This window comes from Clavelina lepadiformis, chromosome 5 (genome assembly GCF_947623445.1).
Source record: "Clavelina lepadiformis chromosome 5, kaClaLepa1.1, whole genome shotgun sequence".
Lineage (NCBI taxonomy): Eukaryota > Metazoa > Chordata > Ascidiacea > Aplousobranchia > Clavelinidae > Clavelina > Clavelina lepadiformis.
The window spans coordinates 6626466-6643221 of record NC_135244.1 but is presented as its reverse complement, the minus strand read 5'-3'; the positions used below and the strand labels follow the sequence as shown (position 1 = coordinate 6643221).

General features: G+C 35.8%; 3 protein-coding genes across 4 annotated transcripts; 1 reads left to right on the top strand and 2 right to left on the bottom strand.

Moving 5' to 3' along the window:
- LOC143459737 (inactive pancreatic lipase-related protein 1-like) lies at window positions 1-3098 on the bottom strand. 2 transcript variants are annotated; one of them, XR_013117775.1, is made up of 8 exons: window positions 2959-3098; window positions 2433-2559; window positions 2179-2314; window positions 1735-1887; window positions 1523-1631; window positions 1239-1448; window positions 905-1070; window positions 1-333 (listed from the first exon to the last, which is right to left on the bottom strand). XR_013117775.1 is itself a non-coding variant. In XM_076956995.1 (3 exons), exons 1-3 carry the CDS (start codon window positions 3014-3016, stop codon window positions 2185-2187), a joined length of 315 nt encoding a protein of 104 aa, XP_076813110.1. In that variant the 5' UTR covers window positions 3017-3098; the 3' UTR covers window positions 2175-2184. The 2 variants fall into 2 exon arrangements, 1 of the variants encoding a protein (XP_076813110.1); XM_076956995.1 differs by lacking the exons at window positions 1-333; window positions 905-1070; window positions 1239-1448; window positions 1523-1631; window positions 1735-1887 and having other exon boundaries at window positions 2175-2314.
- LOC143458919 (pancreatic triacylglycerol lipase-like) lies at window positions 237-1902 on the bottom strand. The gene is made up of 5 exons (XM_076955826.1): window positions 1735-1902; window positions 1523-1631; window positions 1239-1475; window positions 905-1070; window positions 237-333 (listed from the first exon to the last, which is right to left on the bottom strand). The coding sequence occupies exons 1-5, from the start codon at window positions 1900-1902 to the stop codon at window positions 237-239; spliced, it is 777 nt and encodes a 258-aa protein (XP_076811941.1).
- Window positions 3099-13352: 10254 nt separating the features above from the next.
- LOC143459886 (uncharacterized) lies at window positions 13353-14409 on the top strand. Its single transcript, XM_076957198.1, has one exon. It carries the CDS (start codon window positions 13426-13428, stop codon window positions 14023-14025), a length of 600 nt encoding a protein of 199 aa, XP_076813313.1. The 5' UTR covers window positions 13353-13425; the 3' UTR covers window positions 14026-14409.
- The last annotated feature ends 2347 nt before the right edge of the window (window positions 14410-16756 follow it).

Sequence of the window (16756 nt, the reverse complement as noted above, 5' to 3'; positions counted from 1 at the left end):
TTTTCTCGAAACATTTTTATTGCTGTATCATTTTGCATGAAAAAAATGCAAATGGCTACACTTGCTGTATATGATATGTAAGACTTGGGATTAAACGACGAAATGAATTCACAAATTACGGTATTACGGTATTGTAGTATACAGTATACACTATTTGAAATATACACCTTGAGTACGTCATTAATTACACATTTACTGCAGTAAATGGCATAACTTGCATTAAAATCGGGTAGTCTTCAAACACTCTCTTCTTCAGAAAACGGAGCTTCACTTTTGGTCTTTAGATAATATTTCACCGACACAGTCGCTTGTTCCTCAACGTTAGAGAACATTCTATCAACAAATTAGGATTTAGTTGCAAATACAGTGTACTGCAAATAATTGTATATGCAACACTAAAGAACATAGAGTGATATAACTCAGAACTCGAACAACTCGAAACGTAAGCAAGTCGAAACCGGAACAATTCTTTAGAGAAAAAATTGTCTCAGACGCCGGATTTGGCTTGAAACTCGAACGTAATCAACGACTAAATGTTTATATGTACCGTTTTTATCCGGTATTACTTTATTGATTTATTGGTGTAATTTTTAGTATTTTCTTTCTTCGAACTTCTTATAGGTTATATTTAACGATGCATTGCAATATTAATGTTGATGTTGAGAGTATGTTAGGCATTTACTTAAGTTTAGCCTTCTTGCCTAAAATATGTTTATTTAAAACCGACAAGGATATTTATAGTACAACTATAAACAAATCAATTAGCTTTACGTTGTTTTCATAGGAAAAATTGCTTTGGAAGTCGAACATTTTAGAACTTAAACAAACTCTATGAGGAACGGATTAGGCTGTAAGTTATAAGCTTGAATTCGGAGGTATAGGCTACGCGATTTATCAAACTCACCCTAACACTGCACAACCAACGCCTGAGCATATGTCACATTCTCCTGCTAAATATGCATCGTAATCAACGCACGAGTGCCCAATCATCGGTTTGTTTTGGTTAGAAATTGAATCGATCATCAAGTCACAAGCTCGGCCGTGGCTGCATGTTACCTTCCACCAAGGTCCTAATCAACAATTTTACTTTATTATAACTTATACTGTACAAGTATATATAACTTTAAATTCCCTCCTTATACAATATAAAGTTCTGAACCTGTATTTTAAATAAGCTATAGGGCCTAAAACTTCATATTTCTGCAGATTTTTTTTAAGTTTTGCAAATTCTTTCTTACCGTCTGTCTCTTCGTTTCCTGGACAACCGGGCTGGTCCCTGCCACCATTGGGGTAGAAATCTGCGTGTCCCATTTGCTGCAACGTGCCCCAACCTAGATTTAGTATCGGGTCCCCGTCCGTGTGAATGGCGTCCACGAAAAGGGCGTCACTCGGATCAAGTCGAACAGCCGGTTCCGTTCCTTCAAAGAAAGGTCCGGCAGGATCCAATCCTAAAGTCCGGTGCATAAGTAAACTGGCTGCGATGGATAACCAATTTTTACTGATAGCGATTGACATCTTATACCTGTAATTCTACCAAGTCTTGACAATCTTTCGCCAGCATACCCGGCAATATGTGCTCCGAGACTATGTCCCATAATATGGAAATTTCTTGGCAAGGCACCGGTATATGTCTAGAGCGAACAACGAAAAAAATTGCGGTAGCACGACGTCATATAAACAATATACTTATTTGTTAACAAGTATATCAAGCAGCATATAACATCAGTAATTTACTTCCAGCTTTTCCATCAGCAAAGCAAGTTGTGCTCCCACCACTCTCGTATTGGCACACGCTTGGCCGTAGTCGAATTTTGGGTTTGCTCCTTTTTCCCAATTCACTACGATTATGTTGACATCTTCAGCATCAAGCAAAGCGTTTTTTAATTCCTGCGCAAAAATCATAACAAACAACTGGCATTTTTTAATTCATCCCACCGCACAATGACCACAAATAAAAATGATGATGCATGCAAGGGGTATTGAGTGATATATCAGTTTTTGACAACGCGCGAGCTTGTTATTTCAAGCCTGAACAACGGTTTACGTGGGACACAATTTCTAATACGAAAGTGCATTTAGAATGAGATTTAAAAGTAGCTTGATGGCCTAAAATTTTCGTGACTTTACAAACTTAAGTTGTAGGTTTCTGTATAACAATCGCACAATTTTAGATTATACCTTCACCTATCGGGTAGAACCTTCCGATATGAAACCGTGCACTATAAATTTGGTGTCTTTTATAGCTTTAAAGTTTGACTGAGTGATTGATTCCTCGTCATTATAATTTAGTTCCTGTGAGAAATATTTGTTTCTTCTGGAAAAGAAAAAATCATTACAGAAGGTGCATATATGTGTCGAAAGCAACCACTGAGATAGGTGATTCATCTGTTGTAATTTAGAAATAAATCTGCAGCATATAATGCAATTGGGACCTGGTGTAGAGCCAGAATGCTGTGCTTATGTTTCCAGGAGACCATGGTAGATATGGAATAGGTCTTTGTACACTTACAAATGGCCATCCATCACTGAAGCATCCTAATTCGTCATAGCAAATCTCATCTGAAAATTATTTTATGGTTATCGTAATACATAAGAATTTGTAGATACGGATTTGATTATGTACAACGCAATTCCATATAAACTGCGGTGGCAGATCGTTAACTCTAAGTTGAAGGGACAGATCAAATTATTTTGATTTATCCGAAGTTGGCAAATTTGGCGCTTAGCAGCTGTGTAAACGTCACTGGCCGAAAACAAATAAAAATTTTTAACAATTAAATTAAAAGATAAAATTCATTGAATCTGTAAACAGGTAAAGTCTGTTATGGTGTTAATTTTAGTGACTTTAGATTTAAGCAAAGTCGTTTTGACGAGCTTCCGTCTCTATTAGCTGCCATTAAAATTTACCAAAAATACAAAATTATATGAATGAGAGGTAGAAAAAAAACATCCAAATACCTGCATTAGTTTCCCCCAAGATAAAGACACAGAGAACGAGTAGAAATTTCCTGTCCATGGCCGGCAGTTGTTGACAATATGCGATCAACCCCTTCGAAGTTCCTTAGAAAGTTAATGGCCGGGATAACGCACGCTTTTTATAAAGCAGGTTGGTGGACCATATTGCCCGTTCCCATGCTTGGTCCCGACGCCAGCACGGTGGGTTGTAGTCGGTAAAACCGATAAACTTACTCGAATTATAGGCAATTACGTTCTTGAAAATACGTTGGATGACGTATAAGTAAATGCGATGTCACAATGACTGGAAGGCTTTATCTCGTGTACTTAATTTACAGTAAGTTCTAAATACAAATTAATTAGAAGTAATCGACACCATAGCTGCAGAAACTGTACTTAAAAAGCAAGGTCATAACAAAAGTAAACATATTATAGTGACTGCTGCGTTGCCTCTGTTGCGAGAATGGACAGCTGTTGCTGTTATATAACTTATGATATACCTATAGTCCTATACTAAACTTATGATATACCTATAGTGATTTTATTGGCTCTGGGTGAAAAACTTATCAATGTATTAACAGAAAGTTTTCGTTTTAATACGCTTTCTCCTAATGCGTTGCCTTTGATGGCGATGTCAAAGCCATTCAGATTGTTCCGAAAAAAATATGGCTTTGAATGTACGAAACAAGCAAATTTGGTAACTGCCGTATAGTACCATTATAGTCCGACTTTATGCCAATTGTCGGTGGTAGCCCACAGCAGAAATATTCGTTAGTTTTTCTAACTGTTTTTGTTCAAAATCGAAGTGAAAGTTATCAGGTCTGACGTCATCAGGCAAAACGATCGACTGATGATAATGTCGACGAGTGTAGGATTCAAATCCGTCTTTGTCCGATGTTTCCTCATTTTCCGCTTCCACGACCAATTTTTGTCCAACCGTTCTTCCTTTGACGTCATTTGGTTGAAATCCTTTCAAGTTGAAATCGTATTTAAATATCATCTTGTCGTTCGAATCTGATGATTTTCTTTTTTTGTCACATGAACAACTTCGATATTCTTCAAAGATATTTTCAAGTTCACGGAACGGGTCGTTTCTTCGTCTTCTAAATCTCGGATAAAAAGCGAACAACGTGATGTCGTCACAATCAAAAGATGAAAACGGTTGATATCTGGAACAGTGCCATGATGGATAAACAATTCGTAGAACCATTTTATTTTTCGTTTCCTGATAAGTTTTACTTCGATTTTATTGCAAATATCGAATGTTGTCCACAGAACGATGGTCAGGCCATTTGCAGACCAATTCGATAAGTCCAGAATATTAGAGAGAGCGATAGAAACCGCGAGAAACATCAACAGAAAAAAAAACGCGCAGACGTGTTTTATACGGCGGCTCAAAAGTATTTACATGGCAAATCATTTTTAAAAATATTATCTAATAATTATTGTCAAACTTGAATAAACTCAGCAAATTGAGATATATTTTTGTAGATTAAGATAATAAATATTGTTTATTGAGTTCGATAATTTTGTCTCAAATATGAATTTTATAATCTTACTTTACCGAATGAATCACATACTGTATATATTGCTTGTATATAAAAGCGTTTTTGTTGATATAATCAATTTTTATTTATCTAATTTTTTTGAAATTAAAAACAAACAGCATCAAACATATTAAAAGATTAATTTATAATAAGTTTTTAAAGTTTTTATGTAAAGATTAAATGTTACTTTTTATTAGAAACAACTAATCATGTGTTAGATATGTAAATAAACTTTGAAACGCCGTATAACACGTTGCGTCACTGTGACGCGCGTTTTTTCTTTTCTACAATTCTCTCGAATATTCTCTCGTTTTCTCAAAGCTTCACGATCGATTGGTGGAGCAGTATAAAACACAACTGAAATTCAACGATTGTCATACTTCAAAAACGAACAATATTCAGCTTCAGAGCGAAAGCTTGCTTAAGTGAACTATATAAAGATCAATATTTTGGACAGAAAAGAAGAAATGGCACTTCGTATTGTCTACCCAGCTTGGCAATGTTCTAGATATCGCCCTTTGTATCCTTTTGAAGATGATGGTGCTGAAGCGATATTTTTCCATCCGCATATGAGAAGAAGAATCAATCCATTTCGGGAACTTGAGAATTTTCTGAATGGATCTTGCTTGGCGTTGTCTAGTGATGCAAAGAAAAATGAGGACAAATCATCAGATTCCGACGACAAGAAGATATTCAAACATGATTTCAACTTGAAAGGATTTCAACCAAATGACGTCAAAGTAAAAACGATTGGACAAAAACTGGTCGTGGAAGCGGAAAATGAGGAAAAATCGGGCAAAGACGGATTTGAATCCTACACTCGTCGACAGTATCATCAGTCGATCGTTTTGCCTGATGATGTCAGACCTGATGACGTAACATCAAGTTTGAACGAGAATGGCGTGCTCCGGATTTCAGCTCCTTTCTTGTCCCTTCCTGCTCCGGAGGAAGTAGAAAAAGAAGTTGTTGTGCGGAGAGAGGATAAAGCGGAAAGTTCCTCAACAATAAACAATGACCTAATCAGCGATAAGAAAGATGAAGCAGAAGCAGCAGACAAAATGGACTAAGTGGTTGTTACAAAACGAGTTTTATTTGTGGTATTTTAATGTTTATTCGGCTGTCCTCATTGCAACATCCTGATGTTATTATAAGTAACTGAAAATACAATGTGAAATCAGCTAAGTTTATAAAAAAAACATGAAATATGTAAAAACAAAATTGAATTTTTATGAGTTATTATTTCTTGGTCATGCTGCCTTTAGAAAAGTTTTTGACGTGTTTTAGCAGCTGCTTTTTGTACATAAATGCACAAATCGTGAGATTTCTAATTGTGTAAGTTCTGTTATTTTTATATAGGCTATATTGACGAACTTGGTTGTATCTGATGTCAATTTCTCAACACAGTTTCTTTTGAAGTTAATTCAATAAAGTATGTGATCGGTATTCACGTACGTCGTGTCCGTGTGGAAATGTTGGAGATAGACTCTTGCTTTGAAATGAAAACATAAAATTTAAATTCATGATGAGCTATGTCCAAGTTATCTGAGACTTATAGAAATGTTAAGAAAAACGATTATAATGAATGCTATATCGCTTAGCTTAGCTTCGCTTAACGCAAAATTTTGGATACCGGTAACTCAAAGTAGTTTAACTGGTCCCGGAAAAGGCTATAATTAAAGTACTGTATACGTATGCTATCATTGAGTTTGGACGGGATATTTTAAAACTTTGGTAAAAACTACTCTTTTTCATTGTTATATGATGTTTCCCCTTCGCTTGGTCTGTGTTTATTTGTTTGTACATTTACTTATCTATAACATTTTCACTACATCACGTTATTGGTTTATTTGACAGCTGATGATGTTTGATATCCTTCACGTTACGCTCCCTTGTAAATATCCCATTTGTGTTTTTTGATTTTCCTGCTAAGTGACCGCCATTGTGCAGTATGATACCGTCATTGCCCGTAATCACCACAGTCCAGTTCCGTTATTTTCAGGCACAACCAGTAAACTGCGCAAGATTTCTAGGGCAGCGCATCACTCGTTCTATGCAGCCCACACCGAACTTGCAAGTATTGCGAGCAAGGCGTGAATGTTTTGATTGTTATGAACCGAAGCAAAGACGTACCGCGTTTCTTTGTTTATTTGCCCACAACCACCAAATATTGGGGGAATAATTAGTAAGCTCTAATAGTTCTGTGATTACTTGTAATTAAAATAGTTTACATAAAATTGGATTATCACTACAGTATAACGGTAGTTATCAAAGTGGTTGCAGTTTCGCGTAATTCAAGGTATCCTTTTCTTTCAAAGCTATCTAAGTGACTTTGTCAACGCCTCAAAGACAGCGCAATAAAAGAAAGTGCATGAAAACATAAATGTTCCGTTAATAGCAGTTAACAGTGGCAAGTTACCATAAAAGGCCAATAAAATTACACCGCATTTAGCAGATGTTTCGTGTTATAAGTTTATAACACGTGTCTAACACTCACTGTGGGAGGAACACAGCAGTTACTACAATACGTTTACTTCAGTTGTGACCGCGTGCTTTTCAAGAAATTAGTTTCAGCAGGCATGGTGTTAATTGCTGATAATAAATTTTCTGTAAATATCGCACATGTGATAAGTCGTTTCAGTCATTGTGACATAACATTTACGTCATCTATCGTTTTTGAAATGAACAGTTCTTCTAATTCAAATAAATTTATCAGTTTTACCGACTACAGCCGAACATGATCAAATATGGGAAAGGGCAATAATGTCTACCAACCTGCTTGAGTAAAATCAAGGTAATCTTGGTCAATAACTTACTAATTCATTTTGAAGGGGTTGGATTGCATGTTATCAACAACTGCCGACATGGCGACATATGGTCCATAAACCATAGACATGAAAATTTTGCTCGTTCTATGCATTTATATTTTGGCGGAATTTACAGCAAGTGATCGGGATTTTGCTTTCTATATCACAAACTTGTAATTTAGATAATTCGCATTATATTTAATGGAATACCGTTATTGACTTGACTTAAGTCTGTTTTCTTAAGATTCCGATTTTTTTTAAAATCTGACTTGGCTTGTGTGAAGTTGTGAACGTAAGAATTTCGGTTGACTTGACTCTTATCACAATCCAAGTTAATTCTAGCTTTTACAAAATTGTTTTTTATGTTTGTTAAACAACCATTATACAACACAATCTGTATGGTATGTGCAAAAGGGTCAGAAATGAATGAAATTAAATGTTTTAGACTATGTTTATAATTAAATTACGAGTATTTAAGAAGCTGCAGAGTATCTTAGTTTCTACGTATGGCAAAAAATAAATCGTAAATTGTGACTTGGTAGTTGGTACATGGACTTGGACTTAACTCGGTGAACGTGACTTACTCGACTTGATTTGGAACATAATTCAAATTGCTCGACTTGGCTTGGACTTGTGTTGTTAGTGAGGTGACTTGACTTGTACCACAATGTTGCAGCAAGCCTCAGTACTGGTCAAAGATTTAAAAAACTCTGACAGTGGTGTAGGAAATGGTTCAGCACAGGTTTCGGAAGAGTTTATTTGCTGTTCATCCATTTTTGAAATATTAAGATTTAGACTATATTGTAATTTACTGAGTTTTCTGTTGCTGCTGAAGTATGGGAAACAGTTTAGCATGGCTGAATTATCTAGTTAACGAGGCACGCATAGCACACCTATATGTAAATAGGCTTAATTAGGCTATTTTATGTTGTGCTTGTCAGGTCTCAATAACAATGTAATTGAAATTGTAATTAGGCAAAAATTTTATCAAATTACAATTACACAAAATAAAAATGCTTTAATTACAATTACAATTACATGAAAAATGTAATTAGCCTAATTACATTCAGCTCAATTACAAATTACAATTGATCCAACTCTGCCACAATCATGAACACTTGTTACCATCACTGTTTTCTTTTCATTTTAAACGCGCCCGCTAATTAAACGCTTTTTAAAAAAGATTTGATTTTTTCTTTGTATCTGGTTACTGCCAAGTTCACAACATTGCTATTAGTTTTCTTCTTTTCCTCCCCAACGGACAAACTTTCCATGCAGAGGCCATTTACTGAATCGATCCGAATTCCTGTAGGTAGCAATTTTCCCTAAAGAAAAAAGCCGATCCTTGTAGCCCCAGAAGTTTGGAAATTTCTCCAGGCCGTGTGGTTCCATCACCTAAATTGCACCGAGTCCTTCACAAAACTCAAAATCAACGTATGTCAACTTATCCTTTATCAACCACGTCGTTTTTTCCAAAATTTCTTAAAAAAGCCCATTTTCGGTGCAAAGGTCTCTATAAAATATTTCCTTTTAACCACTTCAAAATTGTCGAAAATGTAAGCCAAACGAAGGAAGGGTATACTAACTCACGGATTGCTTCTTCCACCATGTCACACTTGTGTGTCTCGACTTCGCTCTCAGGACAGAGCATTTTCTTGAGATGTAGCCTACGTCATGATCGCTTACATTTCGGTCAACTTCATAGATCGCCGTCAATTAGATAAGGAATGTTTGGGAAATCCATATCAAAGGAATGTATGACGTCAAACCATTCCCAAAGGTCACAAGGTTCACCGATCATATGTTCAAAAACGAACAATATTCAGCTTCAGAGCGAAAGCTTGCTTAAGTGAACTATATAAAGATCAATATTTTGGACAGAAAAGAAGAAATGGCACTTCGTATTGTCTACCCAGCTTGGCAATGTTCTAGATATCGCCCTTTGTATCCTTTTGAAGATGATGGTGCTGAAGCGATATTTTTCCATCCGCATATGAGAAGAAGAATCAATCCATTTCGGGAACTTGAGAATTTTCTGAATGGATCTTGCTTGGCGTTGTCTAGTGATGCAAAGAAAAATGAGGACAAATCATCAGATTCCGACGACAAGAAGATATTCAAACATGATTTCAACTTGAAAGGATTTCAACCAAATGACGTCAAAGTAAAAACGATTGGACAAAAACTGGTCGTGGAAGCGGAAAATGAGGAAAAATCGGGCAAAGACGGATTTGAATCCTACACTCGTCGACAGTATCATCAATCGATCGTTTTGCCTGATGATGTCAGACCTGATGACGTAACATCAAGTTTGAACGAGAATGGCGTGCTCCGGATTTCAGCTCCTTTCTTGTCCCTTCCTGCTCCGGAGGAAGTAGAAAAAGAAGTTGTTGTGCGGAGAGAGGATAAAGCGGAAAGTTCCTCAACAATAAACAATGACCTAATCAGCGATAAGAAAGATGAAGCAGAAGCAGCAGACAAAATGGACTAAGTGGTTGTTACAAAACGAGTTTTATTTGTGGTATTTTAATGTTTATTCGGCTGTCCTCATTGCAACATCCTGATGTTATTATAAGTAACTGAAAATACAATGTGAAATCAGCTAAGTTTATAAAAAAAACATGAAATATGTAAAAACAAAATTGAATTTTTATGAGTTATTATTTCTTGGTCATGCTGCCTTTAGAAAAGTTTTTGACGTGTTTTAGCAGCTGCTTTTTGTACATAAATGCACAAATCGTGAGATTTCTAATTGTGTAAGTTCTGTTATTTTTATATAGGCTATATTGACGAACTTGGTTGTATCTGATGTCAATTTCTCAACACAGTTTCTTTTGAAGTTAATTCAATAAAGTATGTGATCGGTATTCACGTACGTCGTGTCCGTGTGGAAATGTTGGAGATAGACTCTTGCTTTGAAATGAAAACATAAAATTTAAATTCATGATGAGCTATGTCCAAGTTATCTGAGACTTATAGAAATGTTAAGAAAAACGATTATAATGAATGCTATATCGCTTAGCTTAGCTTCGCTTAACGCAAAATTTTGGATACCGGTAACTCAAAGTAGTTTAACTGGTCCCGGAAAAGGCTATAATTAAAGTACTGTATACGTATGCTATCATTGAGTTTGGACGGGATATTTTAAAACTTTGGTAAAAACTACTCTTTTTCATTGTTATATGATGTTTCCCCTTCGCTTGGTCTGTGTTTATTTGTTTGTACATTTACTTATCTATAACATTTTCACTACATCACGTTATTGGTTTATTTGACAGCTGATGATGTTTGATATCCTTCACGTTACGCTCCCTTGTAAATATCCCATTTGTGTTTTTTGATTTTCCTGCTAAGTGACCGCCATTGTGCAGTATGATACCGTCATTGCCCGTAATCACCACAGTCCAGTTCCGTTATTTTCAGGCACAACCAGTAAACTGCGCAAGATTTCTAGGGCAGCGCATCACTCGTTCTATGCAGCCCACACCGAACTTGCAAGTATTGCGAGCAAGGCGTGAATGTTTTGATTGTTATGAACCGAAGCAAAGACGTACCGCGTTTCTTTGTTTATTTGCCCACAACCACCAAATATTGGGGGAATAATTAGTAAGCTCTAATAGTTCTGTGATTACTTGTAATTAAAATAGTTTACATAAAATTGGATTATCACTACAGTATAACGGTAGTTATCAAAGTGGTTGCAGTTTCGCGTAATTCAAGGTATCCTTTTCTTTCAAAGCTATCTAAGTGACTTTGTCAACGCCTCAAAGACAGCGCAATAAAAGAAAGTGCATGAAAACATAAATGTTCCGTTAATAGCAGTTAACAGTGGCAAGTTACCATAAAAGGCCAATAAAATTACACCGCATTTAGCAGATGTTTCGTGTTATAAGTTTATAACACGTGTCTAACACTCACTGTGGGAGGAACACAGCAGTTACTACAATACGTTTACTTCAGTTGTGACCGCGTGCTTTTCAAGAAATTAGTTTCAGCAGGCATGGTGTTAATTGCTGATAATAAATTTTCTGTAAATATCGCACATGTGATAAGTCGTTTCAGTCATTGTGACATAACATTTACGTCATCTATCGTTTTTGAAATGAACAGTTCTTCTAATTCAAATAAATTTATCAGTTTTACCGACTACAGCCGAACATGATCAAATATGGGAAAGGGCAATAATGTCTACCAACCTGCTTGAGTAAAATCAAGGTAATCTTGGTCAATAACTTACTAATTCATTTTGAAGGGGTTGGATTGCATGTTATCAACAACTGCCGACATGGCGACATATGGTCCATAAACCATAGACATGAAAATTTTGCTCGTTCTATGCATTTATATTTTGGCGGAATTTACAGCAAGTGATCGGGATTTTGCTTTCTATATCACAAACTTGTAATTTAGATAATTCGCATTATATTTAATGGAATACCGTTATTGACTTGACTTAAGTCTGTTTTCTTAAGATTCCGATTTTTTTTTAAATCTGACTTGGCTTGTGTGAAGTTGTGAACGTAAGAATTTCGGTTGACTTGACTCTTATCACAATCCAAGTTAATTCTAGCTTTTACAAAATTGTTTTTTATGTTTGTTAAACAACCATTATACAACACAATCTGTATGGTATGTGCAAAAGGGTCAGAAATGAATGAAATTAAATGTTTTAGACTATGTTTATAATTAAATTACGAGTATTTAAGAAGCTGCAGAGTATCTTAGTTTCTACGTATGGCAAAAAATAAATCGTAAATTGTGACTTGGTAGTTGGTACATGGACTTGGACTTAACTCGGTGAACGTGACTTACTCGACTTGATTTGGAACATAATTCAAATTGCTCGACTTGGCTTGGACTTGTGTTGTTAGTGAGGTGACTTGACTTGTACCACAATGTTGCAGCAAGCCTCAGTACTGGTCAAAGATTTAAAAAACTCTGACAGTGGTGTAGGAAATGGTTCAGCACAGGTTTCGGAAGAGTTTATTTGCTGTTCATCCATTTTTGAAATATTAAGATTTAGACTATATTGTAATTTACTGAGTTTTCTGTTGCTGCTGAAGTATGGGAAACAGTTTAGCATGGCTGAATTATCTAGTTAACGAGGCACGCATAGCACACCTATATGTAAATAGGCTTAATTAGGCTATTTTATGTTGTGCTTGTCAGGTCTCAATAACAATGTAATTGAAATTGTAATTAGGCAAAAATTTTATCAAATTACAATTACACAAAATAAAAATGCTTTAATTACAATTACAATTACATGAAAAATGTAATTAGCCTAATTACATTCAGCTCAATTACAAATTACAATTGATCCAACTCTGCCACAATCATGAACACTTGTTACCATCACTGTTTTCTTTTCATTTTAAACGCGCCCGCTAATTAAACGCTTTTTAAAAAAGATTTGATTTTTTCTTTGTATCTGGTTACTGCCAAGTTCACAACATTGCTATTAGTTTTCTTCTTTTCCTCCCCAACGGACAAACTTTCCATGCAGAGGCCATTTACTGAATCGATCCGAATTCCTGTAGGTAGCAATTTTCCCTAAAGAAAAAAGCCGATCCTTGTAGCCCCAGAAGTTTGGAAATTTCTCCAGGCCGTGTGGTTCCATCACCTAAATTGCACCGAGTCCTTCACAAAACTCAAAATCAACGTATGTCAACTTATCCTTTATCAACCACGTCGTTTTTTCCAAAATTTCTTAAAAAAGCCCATTTTCGGTGCAAAGGTCTCTATAAAATATTTCCTTTTAACCACTTCAAAATTGTCGAAAATGTAAGCCAAACGAAGGAAGGGTATACTAACTCACGGATTGCTTCTTCCACCATGTCACACTTGTGTGTCTCGACTTCGCTCTCAGGACAGAGCATTTTCTTGAGATGTAGCCTACGTCATGATCGCTTACATTTCGGTCAACTTCATAGATCGCCGTCAATTAGATAAGGAATGTTTGGGAAATCCATATCAAAGGAATGTATGACGTCAAACCATTCCCAAAGGTCACAAGGTTCACCGATCATATGTTCAAAAACGAACAATATTCAGCTTCAGAGCGAAAGCTTGCTTAAGTGAACTATATAAAGATCAATATTTTGGACAGAAAAGAAGAAATGGCACTTCGTATTGTCTACCCAGCTTGGCAATGTTCTAGATATCGCCCTTTGTATCCTTTTGAAGATGATGGTGCTGAAGCGATATTTTTCCATCCGCATATGAGAAGAAGAATCAATCCATTTCGGGAACTTGAGAATTTTCTGAATGGATCTTGCTTGGCGTTGTCTAGTGATGCAAAGAAAAATGAGGACAAATCATCAGATTCCGACGACAAGAAGATATTCAAACATGATTTCAACTTGAAAGGATTTCAACCAAATGACGTCAAAGTAAAAACGATTGGACAAAAACTGGTCGTGGAAGCGGAAAATGAGGAAAAATCGGGCAAAGACGGATTTGAATCCTACACTCGTCGACAGTATCATCAATCGATCGTTTTGCCTGATGATGTCAGACCTGATGACGTAACATCAAGTTTGAACGAGAATGGCGTGCTCCGGATTTCAGCTCCTTTCTTGTCCCTTCCTGCTCCGGAGGAAGTAGAAAAAGAAGTTGTTGTGCGGAGAGAGGATAAAGCGGAAAGTTCCTCAACAATAAACAATGACCTAATCAGCGATAAGAAAGATGAAGCAGAAGCAGCAGACAAAATGGACTAAGTGGTTGTTACAAAACGAGTTTTATTTGTGGTATTTTAATGTTTATTCGGCTGTCCTCATTGCAACATCCTGATGTTATTATAAGTAACTGAAAATACAATGTGAAATCAGCTAAGTTTATAAAAAAAACATGAAATATGTAAAAACAAAATTGAATTTTTATGAGTTATTATTTCTTGGTCATGCTGCCTTTAGAAAAGTTTTTGACGTGTTTTAGCAGCTGCTTTTTGTACATAAATGCACAAATCGTGAGATTTCTAATTGTGTAAGTTCTGTTATTTTTATATAGGCTATATTGACGAACTTGGTTGTATCTGATGTCAATTTCTCAACACAGTTTCTTTTGAAGTTAATTCAATAAAGTATGTGATCGGTATTCACGTACGTCGTGTCCGTGTGGAAATGTTGGAGATAGACTCTTGCTTTGAAATGAAAACATAAAATTTAAATTCATGATGAGCTATGTCCAAGTTATCTGAGACTTATAGAAATGTTAAGAAAAACGATTATAATGAATGCTATATCGCTTAGCTTAGCTTCGCTTAACGCAAAATTTTGGATACCGGTAACTCAAAGTAGTTTAACTGGTCCCGGAAAAGGCTATAATTAAAGTACTGTATACGTATGCTATCATTGAGTTTGGACGGGATATTTTAAAACTTTGGTAAAAACTACTCTTTTTCATTGTTATATGATGTTTCCCCTTCGCTTGGTCTGTGTTTATTTGTTTGTACATTTACTTATCTATAACATTTTCACTACATCACGTTATTGGTTTATTTGACAGCTGATGATGTTTGATATCCTTCACGTTACGCTCCCTTGTAAATATCCCATTTGTGTTTTTTGATTTTCCTGCTAAGTGACCGCCATTGTGCAGTATGATACCGTCATTGCCCGTAATCACCACAGTCCAGTTCCGTTATTTTCAGGCACAACCAGTAAACTGCGCAAGATTTCTAGGGCAGCGCATCACTCGTTCTATGCAGCCCACACCGAACTTGCAAGTATTGCGAGCAAGGCGTGAATGTTTTGATTGTTATGAACCGAAGCAAAGACGTACCGCGTTTCTTTGTTTATTTGCCCACAACCACCAAATATTGGGGGAATAATTAGTAAGCTCTAATAGTTCTGTGATTACTTGTAATTAAAATAGTTTACATAAAATTGGATTATCACTACAGTATAACGGTAGTTATCAAAGTGGTTGCAGTTTCGCGTAATTCAAGGTATCCTTTTCTTTCAAAGCTATCTAAGTGACTTTGTCAACGCCTCAAAGACAGCGCAATAAAAGAAAGTGCATGAAAACATAAATGTTCCGTTAATAGCAGTTAACAGTGGCAAGTTACCATAAAAGGCCAATAAAATTACACCGCATTTAGCAGATGTTTCGTGTTATAAGTTTATAACACGTGTCTAACACTCACTGTGGGAGGAACACAGCAGTTACTACAATACGTTTACTTCAGTTGTGACCGCGTGCTTTTCAAGAAATTAGTTTCAGCAGGCATGGTGTTAATTGCTGATAATAAATTTTCTGTAAATATCGCACATGTGATAAGTCGTTTCAGTCATTGTGACATAACATTTACGTCATCTATCGTTTTTGAAATGAACAGTTCTTCTAATTCAAATAAATTTATCAGTTTTACCGACTACAGCCGAACATGATCAAATATGGGAAAGGGCAATAATGTCTACCAACCTGCTTGAGTAAAATCAAGGTAATCTTGGTCAATAACTTACTAATTCATTTTGAAGGGGTTGGATTGCATGTTATCAACAACTGCCGACATGGCGACATATGGTCCATAAACCATAGACATGAAAATTTTGCTCGTTCTATGCATTTATATTTTGGCGGAATTTACAGCAAGTGATCGGGATTTTGCTTTCTATATCACAAACTTGTAATTTAGATAATTCGCATTATATTTAATGGAATACCGTTATTGACTTGACTTAAGTCTGTTTTCTTAAGATTCCGATTTTTTTTAAAATCTGACTTGGCTTGTGTGAAGTTGTGAACGTAAGAATTTCGGTTGACTTGACTCTTATCACAATCCAAGTTAATTCTAGCTTTTACAAAATTGTTTTTTATGTTTGTTAAACAACCATTATACAACACAATCTGTATGGTATGTGCAAAAGGGTCAGAAATGAATGAAATTAAATGTTTTAGACTATGTTTATAATTAAATTACGAGTATTTAAGAAGCTGCAGAGTATCTTAGTTTCTACGTATGGCAAAAAATAAATCGTAAATTGTGACTTGGTAGTTGGTACATGGACTTGGACTTAACTCGGTGAACGTGACTTACTCGACTTGATTTGGAACATAATTCAAATTGCTCGACTTGGCTTGGACTTGTGTTGTTAGTGAGGTGACTTGACTTGTACCACAATGTTGCAGCAAGCCTCAGTACTGGTCAAAGATTTAAAAAACTCTGACAGTGGTGTAGGAAATGGTTCAGCACAGGTTTCGGAAGAGTTTATTTGCTGTTCATCCATTTTTGAAATATTAAGATTTAGACTATATTGTAATTTACTGAGTTTTCTGTTGCTGCTGAAGTATGGGAAACAGTTTAGCATGGCTGAATTATCTAGTTAACGAGGCACGCATAGCACACCTATATGTAAATAGGCTTAATTAGGCTATTTTATGTTGTGCTTGTCAGGTCTCAATAACAATGTAATTGAAATTGTAATTAGGCAAAAATTTTATCAAATT